The sequence below is a fragment of the Copadichromis virginalis genome, linkage group LG6, assembly GCF_057382275.1.
Source record: "Copadichromis virginalis isolate Kocher_CV1m ecotype Utaka linkage group LG6, C_Virginalis_male_GT1.1, whole genome shotgun sequence".
In the NCBI taxonomy this organism is placed as follows: domain Eukaryota; kingdom Metazoa; phylum Chordata; class Actinopteri; order Cichliformes; family Cichlidae; genus Copadichromis; species Copadichromis virginalis.
In genome coordinates this window covers 41,895,423-41,914,168 of record NC_140623.1, presented here as the reverse complement: position 1 = coordinate 41,914,168, position 18,746 = coordinate 41,895,423, and the positions used below count along the sequence as shown (strand labels likewise).

Sequence of the window (18,746 nt, the reverse complement as noted above, 5' to 3'; positions counted from 1 at the left end):
GGTGAAGAAGAGAGTGCAGACAGGGTGGAGTGGGTGGAGACGAGTGAGAGGAAGGATATCAGAAAAGAATGAAAGGGAAGGTTTAGGTTTAGGATGATAGTATGACCTGCCATCAGTCAGTATGGTTTAGAGATGGTAGCACTGGGAAAAACATGGGAGGCTGAGCTGGAGGTACTGAGATGGAGAGATGAGATGGTTTGGACATGTGCAGAGCTGGGATTGTGAATATGATGGACAAAAATGTTGAATTTGGGCAGGAGAAATAGAGGGAAACCACAGAGAAGATTCAGGGATGTAGCGAAGGAGGCTTTAGAGGGTTGGCGTGACAGAGGAGGATGCTGGGACAGGGTGTGATGGAGGAAGAGGATCTGCTGTGATTTGTTTGTTTTTCCTTTTTTTAATTATTTAGACAAAAGAGTTGATCGCCTGGATATCACCCACCCAGCCAACATTAGCTTTGCTACTTAAGACCAGAATACTTTCTGAAGACATGAAGACGTTTGTGTCAGAGTCAGTAATGTTGGGACATGACTGTTGGTTCATATAAATGATGTAGTGTTGCTCACTATTTATACTGGAGATGGAAGAGAGACCTTCAGGCAATAGCAGGGATTTTTGTAGAAAGTCGCTGCTTCCTGTCTTCAAATAAATGAGAGAAAGCCTTTAGATGGATGGTCAGATGCAGTCCTTTTGGACATCAGCAATAAAAAAAACATCAAATGAAATTAAGTCACTTAATGCATTTTTTTGATCAGCAGTAAAATGTTTTTTCAGATGTGGATTTCACGGTACTTAGCTCCAGGTGGTATATTCGTTCACCTGAACGGCAACCACACTGTTGATCCACGCTAAACTCATTGCAAGTGAACTGTGCTCACCTATACAGGGTTTGTAATACAGCAGCTGTGATAAACAAGTTTTGGGAAAAAGGTCATAATAAACTTGCTTATGCAAGGTTTTACTGTGAGGAACAAACAGAGAAGTGAGCTTTTAAGGCCACTGCAGCTAATAGGCAGTTATCTGAGGATACGGCATCACAACAATGGATTACTTTTAAAGTGGAGCAGGTTTTACGCAGCAGCACAAATAACAAATTACTGGATCGTCATGCCTTCTAGCTTCTGTTCAGACAGCAACAAAACAGTGTATCACTTTAACTTTCCATGGAAATTATTCAAGCTACTTTCTGTAAGTGTTGAATTGTCTCTCTGTTATTTTTGCTGATTTTTTTCAGTCAATTTTAATTTAACCTCCTAAATTAAAAGTCAGCCAGCCTGCGCTGTATGTATATATTTCTGACAGGAACAATTTCAGCTGGATTTATTTCACAGTGTAGGTGATGCTTTCAGGGAGAAACGCCAAAAATCTACTACAAACAATTTCTCAGCTGAGCATATTTAATACCAAACGATTCTCTCACCTTCTCCCATTCATACAAAGATACAGTACACACACACACACACACACACACACACACACACACACACGCAGCATCCAAAGTTGGGGATAAAGATTAGTTCTGCTTAAAGAGGATGAGCGCTAATAGAAGCCTCGGAGAAATGAGCACTACACGAACCTTTCGTTGGAGTTTTTCCATAAAAACAGTGTATTACATTTGTCCATGGCAGCAAACTTCATCTCTACGATTAGTGTAAACCATCCCAGACCCCTGTCAGGTCCCATTAGGTTCTTAGTGGGGAGGTTTGCAGTATTACCCAGAAGGTATTATGTCAAAAAATTCATGATGGTGTCAACATTTTTGGGAGTTTTTTGCTCGTCAGCACTAGTATCAGAGTGAAATGGTTCTTTTTTCTGTCAAACAATAATGTTACATATGTGCAAAAAATAGCTAAACTATCTGTTTGCCTGCTATATGTTTCATCTACATTTTCACAGACAGTAGCTGTCACCTGAAGTTTGCTCCTGTCACGTTACACCAGAATAAATATCTCAGAGTTGATGACATGAGACATTGGGAGTAGAGCTTATTCCTTCATGGAAAATTCAGGTCAGATGAATGAGTACTAGCACTGAAAATATATAAATAGTGTTAACTTATTAAAAGAAACCAGCAAACGTCCACTCCTGTTTCTTAAAGAATAAAAGGCGGGGTTTGTATTTAAAGACATTCACTTTTCTGGCTCAGCTGCAGTTTTGTTGAACTCTGACTGCTTCACACTGTGACAATTGGTCAGAAATTTAAAATGCAGTAAGAAAAGTCCAAACTATCCAAGTAAACATGTCAGTTGCGTCTCTTAATAGTCACGCAGCTTGATGGAAGCAGGCAGTGTGTGCAGCTACAGGTTAAATTTGGTATATCCTCCTCCAAATCACTCCACAGATCTTTTTAAGATTTAAGCTAATTAAGAAAAGTCACAAAGTGTGGTTTTGACGTTTTCAAAAGTTTGCCTTTATGCTTTGTAGATTAGAGATTAGATAAAACTTTATTAATCTCTCAGGTGGATTCCTCTGGGAAATTCGTTACGGGCAATTGCAAAGAGCAAAACTTACATTACAAGTGCTAGCACATGGTCCACTTTGGTGGGGTTCCAGTTTGTCACGTACCTCCCAGTCTTGGTAATTTGGCACGCTCAGCCGGGTTCAAACGCTCAGGCAGCCTTTCCAGTGCAGGAGGACGGACATTACACAGGAGAAGATGAATGGAACAGCTGGAAAAGATGAGGCATTTTGCAGAGAAACCTCAGCAATCATTTTGTCACCGGGGCGCTTCTTCCTATCGCAGCACTAAGACGGTGATCTTTACTGAGTCGCTCTCATTGAGAGGACGACTGCGGCGAGTCAAGCCTTCGTTAAATCGTTAGTATAAATGTTTACTGTGTTGATGTCATAGTTCACATGAATATCAGTCTCAAAGTTAGTTTAACCTGCTTTCTGGAATAGACCCAGGTGGACCTTCACTATAATAATTTATAGTGTACATAAATATAAATGAGTGTTATCCAACTGGGCATCTTTGGATCATTAGAGTTCTGTCTGTGATGCTCCTTAGCTTATAATATAAAGTGCCTCGAGATGTCTGTTGTTGTTCCATATAAATAAAACTGAATTTTCTGTTAGATGATTATAAAGAAGTGCATAAAGTGGATTTTGTGGTGTGGAGATAATAAAGAACAAAAAAAATAGAACTGTTTAATTCAACTTATCAGTTTATCAAACCATAATGTGCAGAAATGCAAACTCTACTTAAAACCCTTGTTTTGCCACAGAGAAAGCAATTACTTCTGTCAACTGTTTAAAAACACAGCACAGCAGGCAGAAAGAAAACTCTTCCATTTGCTGATTATTTTCTCTCCAAAATACAAGGCTGGAATAATTTAAAACAAACATGCGCCCAACTTAGAATAGTCATTATTAAGAAATGTACCGTCACAACTCGGATGAAGAAATAAATATGAATATGAATGAGAACAAGATCACACGAACATACAGTGTTTCATCTTCTGCCATCGCAGTGTGTGCATGGTTATAACAGGCCGCCATATATGTCTCACCTATTAGGCAGTCTCATTACACCTGCCAGCAGACTCGCACAGCCTAATTGGGAAGGTCTGTCTGACATGCATCGCAGTGATTGCAGTATAGAATTAGGCAATAAACTGCAGGGGGGGCTTCTATTACTTAGAAGCTGTTACATCATTTGATTGTCACACTGATAGATGTGACAATTATCTTGTTTCGAGTGACATAAAAAGTCCCCGACTGTTTAACTGTCCTCATAAAGATAAACTTTCTCAGTAATGTTGGATTGAGTTGCATCAACATGGTTACAGAAGTAAAGGTGTTACATTTTAGAGGATTTTCATCCATCACGTCGTAGTAACGGACACTCGGCTGCACCTTGAGAGTTCCTCACTATGAGTTTATATGATATTTCTTTTCACAGTGTTTGCATTTATCCATTTTTCTTAACCCACTTATTCTGTCCAGAGTTTGGGGGGCTGGGATGGGAGTGTGTCTTTACCCAAACTGCACCAGACATGTAGAGAAACAGAGACAGATGTATTCACCTCAGGTGCAGATCTTTGAACTGTGGGAGGAAACCCGAGTGCACTGAACAAGCTTCGCACCCCATGTACCGCCAACTGCCTTTTTTGTATTTGAGTGAGAAGCACGATCTGAAGTCTGCCTCATTAACTGAATCCGTGTACGATATCAACCCGTCTGTCCTGTTTCTTTCTTAGGTCCAGTGGAGCATGTCCAGCTTCTTGCTCCCTTTGTGGTCATAAGAAACAAGGAAGTGAACATCACAGCGGTGGTCTTACCCAGCCACTCACGCACAGTCACTTACTTCTGGTGGTTAGGAAACAATACTGAGGTAACGTCTGCAAAGAAAGACTCATTAAAGACATTTTCATTGAAATTTCTGTGGCTTGCAATTTAGATTTTAGTTGTTATTTTTTTAAGCTGTATAGTAAGTGCTGCTGTTAGTAGACTGCTTAATATAAATGCTCTTATCTGTGCTTGAGAAGTGTTTTTAATGTTTAAGAAGAACAAAGCAACAAAAGAGAGATCCAGAGCCAAGTCCTCAAAAGTGATAGAACATGTCTCGTGTGCTTAGAGCACGCTCAGGTTAACATTAGCTGAAAGGTCGTCTCGTGTCTTAATCACATAGTGATGCTTGGTCAGGATCTCTCGGCATCACATTTTTACACTCATTATGTATTAAAAAGCCAATTAGTGTCATTTTTGATTGGACAGGGCAGATTGACAGGCTTAATACAGAGCTAATAAACTTGTGTAGGACCTCAGGTTTGATGCTTGTATTATAGAAATTACTATGATAATGAATCAGAACCAAGACTCACACGTTTGTCCGGTTGTTAGGTGATGATGATGAACCCTGCTTCCGGGTCCAAACTACTCTGTGTTTATTGAGGCTGTTGTGTTTCTAACAGGTTTTAATGTTTTGTATCTTGTTCTATTTAATCTGAACAAGAACCTAAAAACAGTCAGTGATCACTGTCGGCCTCTCTGAGTTTGGTTGATTGAATCTTTATTTTGAACATGTTGAAAAAGTACAACAACATAGAATTAAAACCAGACAAACAAACAAAGCAAAACAAAAGGAAAATGAGCAACCACAAATAACTTTCATGTTCAAAAAGGAGCAGGAAGAAGCATAAGCTTATTTAATCCCACCCCCTTTTCCACTATCTAGTAATCAACAGAATACAGAAATCCTCCTTACAATTACATTATATGTTACATGTATTTAAAAAAAATAAATAATTATATGTATATCTATCTTTCTATCTATCCATATATACATGTATACACATACACACATATACTCATTTTCAAAAACCCCAGTTACACCTCAAAGGATACACAACCTACAGATATATACACCCAAAATACACGTGCACCCACACACACATGAAAATATTGGACAAGAACAGCCTATCAAATTTCTACCTCCTCCCTGTACCCTGCAAAAACCATATCCTTAAACTGCTGTTTAAACTGCGCCATGCTTGGACTTTGCTTCATATCTTTACTTAGTCTGTTCCACAGCTTCACTCCACACACAGAGATGCAAAAACCTTTTAATGTTGTACGGATACGAGGATGTTTTAAATGTAATTCCCCCCTCAAATTGTATCCCCGTTCTCTTTTAGAAAACAGTTTTAGAATATTGTCAGGAAGCAGGTTATTTATTGCTTTATACATAATTTATGCAGTGAGAAAATGAACCAGATCTGTGAATTTTAGAATTTTTGATTTTAAGAATAGTGGATTTGTATGATCTCTGTAACCAGTTTCATGGATTATCCTTATGGCCCTTTTTTGTAATATAAAGATTGATGATAGCAGACGTTTGTAAGTATTGCCCCAAACCTCTGCACAGTAATTCAAATACGGTGCAATCAGGGAACAATAGAGAATGTGTTTGACTTTACTCAAGATTGAAACACTTCTTCCAATTTTGTTATCTATATGATTTATATGTGACTTCCAGTAATATTTTTTTCCTATAATCAGACCAAGAAACTTATATTCAAGTACTCTTTCAATTTCCACACCATCTATATGAATTCGCACTTGCATTTCTAAGGGAATTCCTAAATAAGACTATTTTAGTTTTACTTAGATTTAGCGATAGTTTGTTCCTGTTAAACTATTTTTCAATTTTGCACATTTCTGAAGTAATTGTATCGAGCAACTACTTTAGATTCCCACTAGAACAAAAAATATTTGTGTTGTCTGCAAATAATACTAATTTTTAATACATCAGATGCCTTGTAAACATCATTTATATAAATAATACATTTTGGACCCAGTACAGAGCCCTGTGGAACACCACAAGTAATGTCCAAGCATGATGAGGAATGGACACTCAGCTTCACAAATTGTTTCCTGTCACTTAAATAGTTTTTCACCCAGTGCAGTACAACCCCCCTGATCCCATATCGTTCCAGTTTATTAATTAATATGTCATGATTGATTGTGTCGAATGCTTTTTTAAGATCCAAAAATAGTCCAGCTGCATATTGTTTCTGATCTATAGCATTTATAATATCTTCAATTGATTCGATTAATGCCAGTGATGTTGATCTTTTTGATCGGAATCCATATTGACTGTCAGAGAGTAATTTATGTTTATCTAAGAATTTGTCTAATCGTTTATTAAACAGGTTTTCTAGGATTTTGGAGAATTGTGGAAGTAAAGAAACAGGCCTGTAATTTGTGAAGTGGTGTCTATCCCCAGTTTTATACCACGACACAACTTTAGGTATTTCTGTTTATTATTAGTTTTACTACCACTCTTCATTGTAAAGCTCAGTTTTTAAAACCTTACGATGTAACAGCCCAGCACTTGCAGCAGTATATTAATGACTAACCTCGTATTGTGGATGGGTTATCTCAGTTGTTCTCCTGACTGAAGTTTGGTTCGTTTACAGCATCCTGCAATTGCATTTGTCTCTAACCATCAGGAACCCTCACGTTAACTTTTATCGAGTGGAAAAAAGTTAGCGTTCATCCTTCAGCTTCACTGTGTTTATGTTATGCTAACATAGCTGTATAGCTAGCAATCACGTAGCACATCATTATATACCAACTAGCCCAACTTCAGTAACCCTACAAACACCACTGCTGTTTAGTTGTCGGTCTCCTTTTATGTTGGAAGTGCTAGCAGAGCTGTACGTTTTCATTGTTCAAGAATCCATCAGTCAGGACATGGTATATCATGTTTAGGTGGAAACTAGCGAGCTAACTCCCTGCTAACTTCAAACTCCATTAAACTTAATAAATCCTGTTTTCATTGATGCCTGCATGTTAAACTTTATAGTTACACCTGGTAAAGCAGCCACACTGATCATTTTATTAAAGAATTTAGACAGTTTTTAACTCTCAGTGATGCTGCAGTGTTCATTTGACTTTGGGACCTGAAGCGGAGTTTGGACCCGGAAGCGGCTGATGACGTTAGACTTAAAGACCAGATTCCTCTTCCACATCTATTGTGATGTGGCCATGGTAACAATTGCTGGAATTGTTAGAGTATATGTATTTCACTGATTCTGTTTGGATCTGCTTTTTTGTTTTGTTTTTTAAAGCAGAAACAACACTTTTAAGCTACTACCGAAACTATCACTATAATTTCAGTCATCTTTTGTTTGGTAGGGCCTAAACTCTCACTGTGTATACTTATAAATGAGTACCTGTTACAGTTTTTATAACATACTACTTCATGTTCCTCCTCATGAGGGATTTTGGTGCCAAGGTGTGCAGTTTCACCAATGTTACACGTTGAACTTGGAAAGAAATTGGGACATTATTATGTTTACCTGTAACTTAAAAACTGTGCTTGCAGCCAGTGATAACTTTGGATGGAAGCATCTCGCACACCTTTCAGAGTGAGGGAATGCACACCATAACTGTTCAGGTGGCTGCCAGCAACACCATCTTGCAGGACACTAAGACTATAGCAGTCAAAGGTCAGTATTTGTTAACTGTGTTCCCGGAGCTGGTAACAACACATAACTGCAGTTTAATGGGAGGCAGTTAAATACTTTTTATTTAAGTCCTCCAATTTTACTGTTTTCTTTTATTTTTACCCTGTATAAGATGTAAAACAGCTCCTACTTGACTAAAATATATCACATTACTGCTGGAACCTCTAAAGAATATGTCTTCATTTAAAATGAAGTGATTTATTACCAGAGAATGGGTTGGTGTAAAGCTGTGACATTTTCTAATTATCTAGAAGTGCATCTGGTACATTTAGCCAAAGGGAAGTGCGGGGGATATGAGAAAGCCTCTTCTTTTCATCAAGTGTTAACTACCTGAAACTCGACTTGAGCAAAATGACAGTTGGCACAGCTCACTGAGAATAATGCCTTCAGATGGGAGTGAATTAATGGCCGATTCTCCCCTGACTCTCCTCGACAGAATTCTTCAAATCTCTACTTTTATCTTTCTCCCCTAATCTGGACGAGTTCAACCCTGACATACCCGAGTGGAGACAGGATGTGGGGAGAGTAATTAAGAAGGCTCTGCTCCAAGTGAGTGATTTTCATTTTCTCTCTGCTTCCTTCTCTCTTCCTTCCCTTCCATCCTTCCATTTCTCCATCTTGAGATTCTTTCCATTCCATCGTTTTTTCTTTACTCCTACTTTCCGTCTCATCCTGCTATTTCTCAATTATTTCATATACCCCTTTGCGGTCCAATACTCTGGGCTCACTGGTGCAGCGAGAGAACGCCCTCGGCCACCCCGTGATTCATCATCAGACAGGTGTGAAGACGACTCTGCTTTCCTTCTCTCCCGAGACGCCTTCACGAGCGCCGATTTCTTAATTTTAAAGTCAGAAAATGAACTTCAAGCCTAGGAGACCAAGGAGTGACGATACCTGTCACTGTGGCTAATGTGTGTTTGTGTGTGCGCACTTGATCGTAGGTGTGCGAGTGTGTGTGGGAAGCTCACCCATCACCCCATCCACAGCTCATGAATAGAGTGCTGCATTTTTTTGCTGTGCTCTTAGCCATCTTAACAGCGTATCGAGCATTTGGAGCTGCAGGTGGGAGCCTTTGGAGGAACGTTTAAAGTGGTTCAAGGGGAGCTCGTGTGTAACCCGGATAACCCCAGAGTCAGACCTGTGTTTGCGAGCTGATTGTTTTAGCGTTCGCTGTGAATTTCGTGCCGCTTCGCTTCAAGTAATTTGCCTTAAAAGTGATTTTAGCTTTTCTTCATCATGTTGTTTATTAGCAATAACAAGACTCCACTAAAGCAGTTAAGGCTGAACTGATATTAACGATCCTGCGGACAGACTTGTGTTATTTATTCCAACTTGACTCCCTCTTAAATAAATCACTGAAGTTATTGATGTCTTCTCAAGCTATTGAAAGCTTGTGCACTTCACTAATTACCAAAGTTAAATAGAGCTCTGTTGATGCTGGTGTTAATTCACTCATGATTAAACCATTTCAGCATGTGAGAAACGGTGTGGATGTCTGAAGTTTAGGCTCTCAGCTTTTTAGAATCTTTGAAAAGTTCATATTTCAATTTTACCTTTTTCTTGCTACTCAGTTGGATTAATTGTTCCTCCCTTTTTTCTCAGCAATCTAAAACAGTCGAATAAAGTGACCCTGTGAGCCTAAACTTCAACCTTGTTTTTATTTTTATGTATTACTATGATGTCTGTCCCTGAGATGCAATGTCAAATAGTCACCAGTTAAAACTACAAACCCGAGGCCACAGTCCCACACACAGATACACATTCCTGTCTTAATGAGGACACACACAAGTTTTTGTTATGCTGTTTCAGTTTCAATACAAAGCAAACTGCAAAGTTAGAAATAAGAACATTTAACATCTCCACAGTGATTCTGTGGTAGAAACAGGGCTGTGTTACCTGTTAGTCGCAGGTCAACAGACATCAGTGTGGCTACTGCGCGATTAGCTTCATGTTAGCATGCTGTCAAACAGCTAATACTGTGTTAGCAGCAGTGGTTGCTTTTTTGGGAGAACAGTTTGTACGCGGTCTTCTTTTTCCTCCATGCAAAAACAGTAAAAGTTATGTTCATATCTTCCTTCCTCAGAAGCTGTTGATGTTTTTAATCTGGTCATGTCTGAGGCCTGCATTGAAATTGCAGCTGCAACTACAAGTGATCAGGAAGGGGCTTCCAGTAAGGAAGTTGTCCAATACTGGGAGATAAATTGTCATAAATTGCAGGGACTGACTTTTTGCACATCTATGTTCCTTCCCGTGCTCTTCGGTCTCAGGATTCTGGATTTCTAAAAGTTCCTAAGGCCAGAAAAAAAAGACTATTGGGGAACGTGCTTTTTCTTTTTGTGCCACATTTTTGTGGAACAACCTCCCTCAACATATTAGGCAGGCATGCTCTGTGGAGGTTTTTAAAGCTAAGCTTAAGACCCACTTGTTCACCCTATCCTATGTCCGTTAGTTTTTAAATTACTATCAGTTTTAACTTATACAGTTTTTTCTGTACTGGATGTATTTATTTTTTAATCTTTTATCTTCGAATAACTTTTCAGCACTTTGTTTGAAAGCACTTTATAAATAAAGTTATTATTATTATTATTATTATTATTATTATTATTATTATTAAGGAACTATTAATAAGCAGTAATAATGAATATTAATAGTTAGCAAAATTAATAACTAAATACAAAAATAATGTTGTTGTGGTGGTGTTTTAAACACAGAATGACAGGTATGTTGGTGAAAGATGTTGGCAATACAATTTTTTAAGTTGTCTTAAATCAAATCGTCTGCTCACGGACGGCTGCCCCGACCTGAGTCTGGCTCTGGTGGAGGTCACTTCCTGTTAAAGGGAGGTTCTTCCTTTTCATTGTTGCCAAGTTCTGCCTCAGACATTGTTTAGCTTGCAGTATAAAAGCAAGTGTTGTTGTGAAGTAAAAGTACTCTGAACAGGATTTTAAACAAATTTGTGGTTTGAAAACAAATTTCTTAATTAACTAATTTTAATGTTCTGTTAAGCAGCAGTAAAGAGATGCATTGCCTCAGATTACCTTTACCTTTGAATATTATTTGTGGTTTTAACTACATGTCTTGAGAACGTCACCTTTAAGCCACTGTTGAAGAAAAACAATCAGTCCTAAGGCATGCTGATACAGTGTGATTTAGACCTGTGCAAACAGTGGAAGAAATGTGGGAGCACAAGTGGCCCGCAGGTGATTTTTTTCTCCGTTACTTCTCCCTCATTGTGAGTCATGTCAAGTGTCTGCTTCAAATGCTTTTGTCCTCCTTTACATCACAGTTTCCACCTACACTTGACTGCACTGTGTTCACAGCTCAACCGCCTGTCTTTCCTGTAGTCTGGGCCTACGGGTAGCTTTTATTGAGGCATGACATGCAGAATCAAAAGTCTGGATTCATAATAACAAATTGATTCAGTTTTTTTTTTCTCAGTGAAATGGGCCATTTGTGATGTGGAGAAGGATAATTACTCTACTTTCACACCGAGAACTCTGGTGCACTCGGTTTATCACATGCTGAGTTTCAGTGCCATAGTACACATTAGAGGGCTGTGTCATCAATCATAGAACTAAGATTACAATACATAACCATGCAGTTCTTCTTGAAGTGAAATCCATATGCAAAAGTAGAGCGACAGTTGCTATATGTGTTTTTCTTTTTTCCGTTATATTACACTAGTGTCTGAATTGCCACTTTTCATCTTTTCGTATTACGCCGTCAGACTTTCATATCAGGTACTTGTTTATGTGAAAGGGCTGTAGATCTGTTTATGTGTTTGCATCTGACACAAAGTTCATTTCCAGACAAACATATTGTCCAAGTGGTGACAGGAAGGGTTATTTTTCCTCCATTTTGTTATGGCTGAGGAGTCTTGGTGGAGACACAGGCCAGTCCACAACTGATGGCATTTCAACATAGTAAACAACTCCCAAACAATAAAATAGGAGATGAGGAAGAGAACAAATCGCAATTAAAGTCAAGGTCCATTTAACGGAGGTGCACCACTGCCGAATGTATCATGTCATGATTTTGCACTCTTCGCCTATAGGCTCATTTCATTTCCAGCGCTTCTGCTGTTCCTGAACGTGCGTTCAGCAATCAAGGTTATTTCAGTCCACTCTGTCTTTCCTTAGCCACCTCCCTTTCATATTCCCTTAACGTTTCTCTGCTCAGACTCATATAGTTTACAGTGTCCATCCTCCTCCATAGCTTCCCTCGAAGGTTAATGCAAGCTATCAAGCTATTGTCTCTTTATTGCTTCCCCAGAGGCGCTGATTTTCTTTTTTATCCATCTGAAGCGTGGTAAACCATCCACTCTGATGTGATACTCTCGTCATTTGAATCTGCTGTCAGTTGTGATGTTGACAATTAACTTACTTTCAAATGACTGGAATGCATATGAAGCTTTATGAGTGAAGAAAACCTTTGAAATATTAATAATAATGAAAGGTAGTACCATCTTCATCTCCAGAGGAGGAGTCCCACTGATGTCGGTGATCACCTGACCTTCATTTTCACAGCAACACAAGGCTTGAAATCTCAGATGTTTATCAACAAGAATGGAATTATATCTTTTGGTATTTCATTTTATTTATTATTTGTTTTTTAGGAGTATTTTTCCTCTCCCTGACCTGTGCACCTGGGATGGTCCATGGACAAACTTTAGACAATGTTGGGAAAGGATAATGTAAAGTCGATAGAGAGAAATGGCAGTCGACAGTAAATCTACATTTCTGGTTAATTATTTTTCTTTGATTACATTTCATCATATTCCTTTTTGCTTAGTTTCAACAAGAATTGGAAAAAGTTTGTATTTACTTCTTTCATATCCTTTTTAATAGATTCTGGTAAGAAAAAGCATCATCTATCCCTGAAATGGGCTCATGGTGCGACACCCAGTCAATTCCTGACTGATATGACATTGGTGGTTCCAGAAAGATGAATCCGACTGCTTATGAAAATTTTTCTGCTTCTTCCTGAACTGCCAGCAATTTCTTTAGGTTCAGATAGATTATTAGGTCACAATTCACTTGGTTTTAATCTAGGTGCTGTCATCAGAACAAAATGTTCATTTGTTGGAACAACCTGGAGAACATACCTGGAAAAACATGTGAGCTTCCCACCAGCCATTCTAGGTGTCATGCTAACATGCTAAGCTAAGAAAGAGAGGTTAACATTTAGTTGAAAGTTTTACTACAACAATGTTCATGCTTAGAGAGAAAGGCAACAGTAGTTAAAGAGTTGTTTTTATTGTTTTAATAATTCAAGGGCAACATCTGGGTGTCTGCATGTCTTAAATATTGTTTAAGCTACAAACACAAAATCATTTCCAAAACCCTGAAATGTCAGTAGAGGTTATCTGCTTTACATTTAAACTAAAGCGTTTCACGTCAAAAACTGAAAAAGAAGTGAAAGTGTAGCAAGATAATAACTTTCAGAGTCCCTCTGGAGTTTATCTTCTTCAAATAGTATTTCTTGAAATGAACTTGCAAAATATTGCATTGTGAAATCTTCATATCAAACCAAATTGAGCCGACTTCCCTGCAGCCTGTCCTCTCTGAGGATCTCACCTCTCTTCCTGTTTACCATCCCGATTTAATTTTTGTATCCGTGATGAATTTGCAGTATATCAGATGATCCTCCAGATTTTTAAACTAAGGACAGATTGCTGTGCGAGTCAACATGGTCCAAGCGCACTGATTTTTTTTCTTTTTTTCCCCACAGGCTATTGCCTCCTTTGTCATCCCATTCACTTTATCTCCCTCTCCACTGCCTCTTCGCCATTGCAAGACACGCCCATGGCTATCATTTGTCCACTGCTTTGTTACTCAAATAGTGATTTTTCTGCTTGATAATTGATGTGCTTTGCCTTTACCTGCTACGTTGTCCACCCCAGGCCAGAGGGAAAACATAAAAACATCAAAGGCTCTAGAATGAAGAGTGATTGCCACACGGCGCTGCCCCCATTCTTGCTTGTACTGCATAAACTGTTAAAAGCTAATGGCTTGAAAAAATAACAGAAACAGTTATTGACCCATTAAAAATGCGTTTTTGACATGGCTAGAAACTGCAGCCTCAAAGCATTTATCCAATTGTTCTCTGTAATTAATGAATACATGCTGATTGGTTAGAGGGCATTTTTGACTTGGAGGAACTGTTTAAACATCTCTGGTTACATTTAATGTAAAACAGCTGAAAACAGTGAACCAGAATCCTGAGTCTTACATTTACACCATCTAATAGTAGTTGTCAGCATTTCTATTAAAACGACTGCAGTCATTCTATAAACTTAACTGAGCAGAAATTGCAGAAATATCCAACTCAGACACTCTGGCATTGAACATCATGCACACTACGAACACCGTCAAGTGAAAACTCTGTTCTTTTCTGAAAAGTCATGCTTGGGAAAGTGTTTTGTGTGTCCATTTATGGGCTTGTGATAAAGGTCAACACTTTTTGTGAGTCTTTGTAGCTCTGCAGCACTATTTGTATCTCTGTCTCTCTTTCTGTGTCACTCTTGTGAAGCAGAACAGCTGTTAGGGACAATATTAGACCATGAACACGGTTATTCTGCTGTCAGTTTTCCAGAATGCTGGTGATGGTTGCCTCAAATGCTAAAGATCGCATGATGTCTGTAAACACTAATAGCAGACATGCTATTCGACTATAATATAATATAATGCTATAATGTTGAATGGCTCACACAGCCCAGACCCATCAGGGCACGGACACTGGGCCTTTGGGGATGTCAGGGTGGGTGTCTGATACCAGACACTGGCAACAATCCTTCCCTCTCCACCCGGTGGTGAAGTAGATCCGCTGTATCCTGTTGAATAATCCACAATCTTCCGCTTCCACAAAGTCAAATTGTGATTGCAGGATAAACAGGGTATTCCAGACAAAAGTTTTTCTCTGGGTCTACCCTGGGAAGACCTACCAAAGGAGGTGCTGAGGAGGTATCCTGACCAGATGCCAAATCTGGGTTTCTGTGTCACTGTAATCCTGGGAGCTGTGCTGTCTTGGGCAGTAGATAACATATCTATTTACATGGAAAACTTCACCAGAATGCAGTGGATCTGATGATTTGTTTTTGAGTGTAGCAGGGTTGCAATTGCTTACCGACTGCGGTGGTTTGGGAATGTCTTTGCCATTTGGAGGAATGAGCTTAATCTGAATGAATCTAGATGGGTAGATGGGTGTTACAGGAGAATATGGCATCAGTTTTGGCATGTCAGGACACAATTTTCTCAGCAGAGCAATGTATTGTATTGACATGCACAAAACTATTTACTTTCCCTGTCAGTGGTTTTAATGTTGTTCCGATTCAATTCAGTTTTATTTACACAGCGCCAAATCACAACAACAGTCGCCTCAAGGAGCTTTATATTGTAAGGAAGACCCTACAATAATAGATACAGAGAAACCCAACAATCATATGACCCCCTATGAGCAAGCACTTTGGCAACAGTGGGAAGGAAAAACTCCCTTTTAACAGGAAGAAACCGACAGAACCAGGCTCAGGGAGGGGCGGGGCCTAAAGACATGCTGTTTACGGACTGAGATGCCTCTTTATTTGTTTAGTGTTTTTGAACTATGATGGGTTTAGAAAAATATAAATGGACTGGTAATTATAGAGTGCTTTCCTACTCAGGTGATGAGTCAAAGGGCTTTTTGAGTTGTCAGCGTAAAATAACCATTGCTGTAGTTTTCCCTCACCACCATATTAGCTTAAAACATTATACAGAGCAATTTAATGTCTGACTGACACAAACTGTAAGGGAAGAGTCAAAAGTGATATAATGGCACAAATGGTTACAAAAACAGTTTGAAGATGATCGACATCTAAACGCTTGTTAACTCTCAACCTTACGATCTGAACAAATACAACCAGTTAATTTGAGCAGAAACTCACAGGCAGGTAATTATATCTTAGTGGGAGACTGAACACGTAATTAAGTTCCATCTTAAGACTGCAAAGGAATCTTCCGATGGGTCATTACACTCAATCCTACAGTTTCTGACAATAGACATAAATGTGCAATATGTAGTGTTTCAGTGTAAAGTCAGATGAGTTTTCTTGTAATGAAACTGTTCAGCAGATAAAATGTCTTTGTGTTATCTTACAGTGTGTAGTCATTCTGAGCTGCTTGGTAACTGCTACTCTTTGTAATCCAGCTGCTTTTGTCCCAGCGGGAGCGAATGCAGCAATCACACACCAAATGAAGCTAGCATTGTCTCACCTTCAACCCAAGACACATCTTCTTGAGTCTATAGCCATTTTCACACTGCAGTCGTGACATTAGACATTACCCAGTGAGGACAAATATTCAACACAGTTAAATCTGAAATGTAATGGTCTTCATGATCTCCAATACTGTCTGACGGTTAATTGTGCCAATTTCGCCAGGTTAGTGAATTCACAGTGAGTCAGCGTGCTCTGCATCCTCTGCCTAAACTGAGTAGTTACATCAGTGCGAATACACGTGACAAAGACTAACTCCTATTGCATACTCAACAACTTCGGACAACGTTACAACCAAAGCTTGAGCTGAATTTTTCACTGGTGACAGACTTTGTTACTTGATGGGAAATGATGGAAAACTCTAAAGGCTTCCAAACATTGTGGCAGATTAAAACTGTGAGGGTGGTAGAGGGTGTAGAGCAGAACAAAGGGTTCATCCAGCAGGAGAACACTTAAGAAAGATCCCAGTTCATATCTGCTGAGTTCACATTTCCCTGTTGAGGCTCCACAGCTGCAGCGCCTTAACTGGGACTGCACTGTTATGATGGAGTTTGCATACAAAGTGATGACACAGTTGGTGCCTCTGGCTATCTTTTCTCTTCATGCATAGAATATTCTGTATATTGTTAATTATATATGAATTTTCTGTAACCCTGTCTCTCAAAATGACAGACAGCCTGCATTTTGAACCAGTTTCTCCCAAAGTGTCCAACATTTTCATGTGAAAACAGTTTATGTTCATCTATTCTCATGTAAATCTTAGTCACTTCTCAAAGCTGCTTCATAATGGCTTTTAAACATACTCCACCCAAATATTCACTGCGATCTTTAACCTGTTTCGCTTCTGGCTCGTCTCATATGGCCACTTGGTCAAAATCCCCCAGCACGACATTTGTATGCACTGTTTCAAAGTGAACGGTGAATATTGTGAATAGTGAGTGAAACTAACCGTAACACTAACCCAGCAGTTAAAAGCTCCTCGTTGACAGTCTTGTGATTTACGACACTGTTTCATGCTTTCAGGATTGCATCTAATGCTGCGGCTCTCTTAGATACAGCAGAGGACACTTTGTGTGTATCCCCGAGACTCCGGAAGCTTTAACAAAACTACTGCGTTTGAAGTCCCGTCAATGACTTTAAGCCTTATGATGCCGTAAAGCTTTTGTTATTTTCACAGTATCACACAGTGATGGCAAATAAAAACATTTCTATCTTGTGACAGGTGGCCGAATTCCCAGAGGAGCAGCTCCTGGTAGCGGTGTTCCCCGGAGTGCCAACAGCTGCTGAGCTCTTCCTGTTGCCTTATAAGAACCAATCAGAGGGCAAGAAAAAGAGTGAGGAAGCTCTGGAGCGGGTATGGGTGTCTCTAAGTGAAATTCACGAGGAGTTCAAATTCCTCCAACTTGATTATTGTGCCTACAAAACGGTGACTTGTTGTGTACTTTAACAGGCTTCTGACACAATTGTAAATGCACTGAACCAAAACCTGGTGGAGTTCGAGCTGAAGCCCGGTGTGAGGGTGATCGTTTACAACACACAGTTAACACTGGGTAAGAAACATTTGCTGTCATTGCTTTTAATTTTGCCATCAAGTCATCATCTATAATATTAACTTCCGGGGGTAATGTAATTATGGCCTGCATGTTCCATTTTTCATTTTCATGTGCAGAGAAACAGAAGTGTAATAACTATGTTTTGACAACAAGAATTTTTCTTTGGTCCACCAATTAAAATTCCTGTCAGACCTCGTCTATCCCAGGCGAAAGAACACAGACGAGGATAGGAGGGGTTCGGTTTTAAGTGGAGCTCCTTGAGAAGAGGAATCTTTTATGCCTGCCATCAAAAGCTGAACATCTGTTCTATTTCTTTTACAGCCATCCAACCACAAAATGAGTGTTACACTGAGTATAATTATGTTGATTATTTAGTCCTTGAGAAAGAACACTGTACAATTTCAGGGCAGACTTTGGAATCATTCAAGAAGTCATCAGCAGTGTTTTGCGGGAAGGCTGGTTGACATTAGAGACCCTCAAATGCTCTCGTGTCAAATCAGCGCTGATTCACGGAGACACAGTAATTGTAAATAACATGGCTAGACTGGAAACCTCTACTTTTTTATTGGTTTGGAGCTCGGTACTGCTCAGCAGCTCCTGTGTCCCGCCGCTGGACAGGTCTTACCTTATATTCACTGCTTGGCTGGTTTCATTAGGCACACAGTCTCTGGAGGCACACAGCCATGAGTTGTCTGCAGCTCAAAGCGATGGGTATTAACAGCCTGGCATGTAGTGCTCTGTGACGTTTTGTGGTGTGCTGCACTCTAATGACATTGAAGGTGTACCCAGCTGGATCCCTCTTTATATTTCACCTCCCAAGAAAAGGTCTAAAAAGCCTTCAAGCTGCTTGAGAAAGGTCATCGGCACGCGCGCCTCCATCTCTTAGCTGAGGGCTCACGTAGCGCTAAACCCGTCACAGAAAAGCATCGGGCTTTTTCTTCAGCGACAGACATTAATGCACTCTTCAAA

At 39.4% G+C, this 18,746-nt stretch overlaps 1 protein-coding gene across 1 annotated transcript in view; it reads left to right on the top strand.

The window, feature by feature from the left end:
• The window catches only part of sorcs3a (sortilin related VPS10 domain containing receptor 3a), a 244,761-nt gene that overhangs the window by 214,672 nt on the left and 11,343 nt on the right, over positions 1-18,746 (top strand). Inside the window, exons 20-24 of the mRNA XM_085460496.1 lie at positions 4,203-4,336; positions 7,835-7,958; positions 8,413-8,525; positions 17,447-17,578; positions 17,675-17,774. Coding sequence (XP_085316622.1) covers positions 4,203-4,336; positions 7,835-7,958; positions 8,413-8,525; positions 17,447-17,578; positions 17,675-17,774 — 603 coding nt within the window. The remainder of the gene's footprint in view (positions 1-4,202; positions 4,337-7,834; positions 7,959-8,412; positions 8,526-17,446; positions 17,579-17,674; positions 17,775-18,746) is intronic.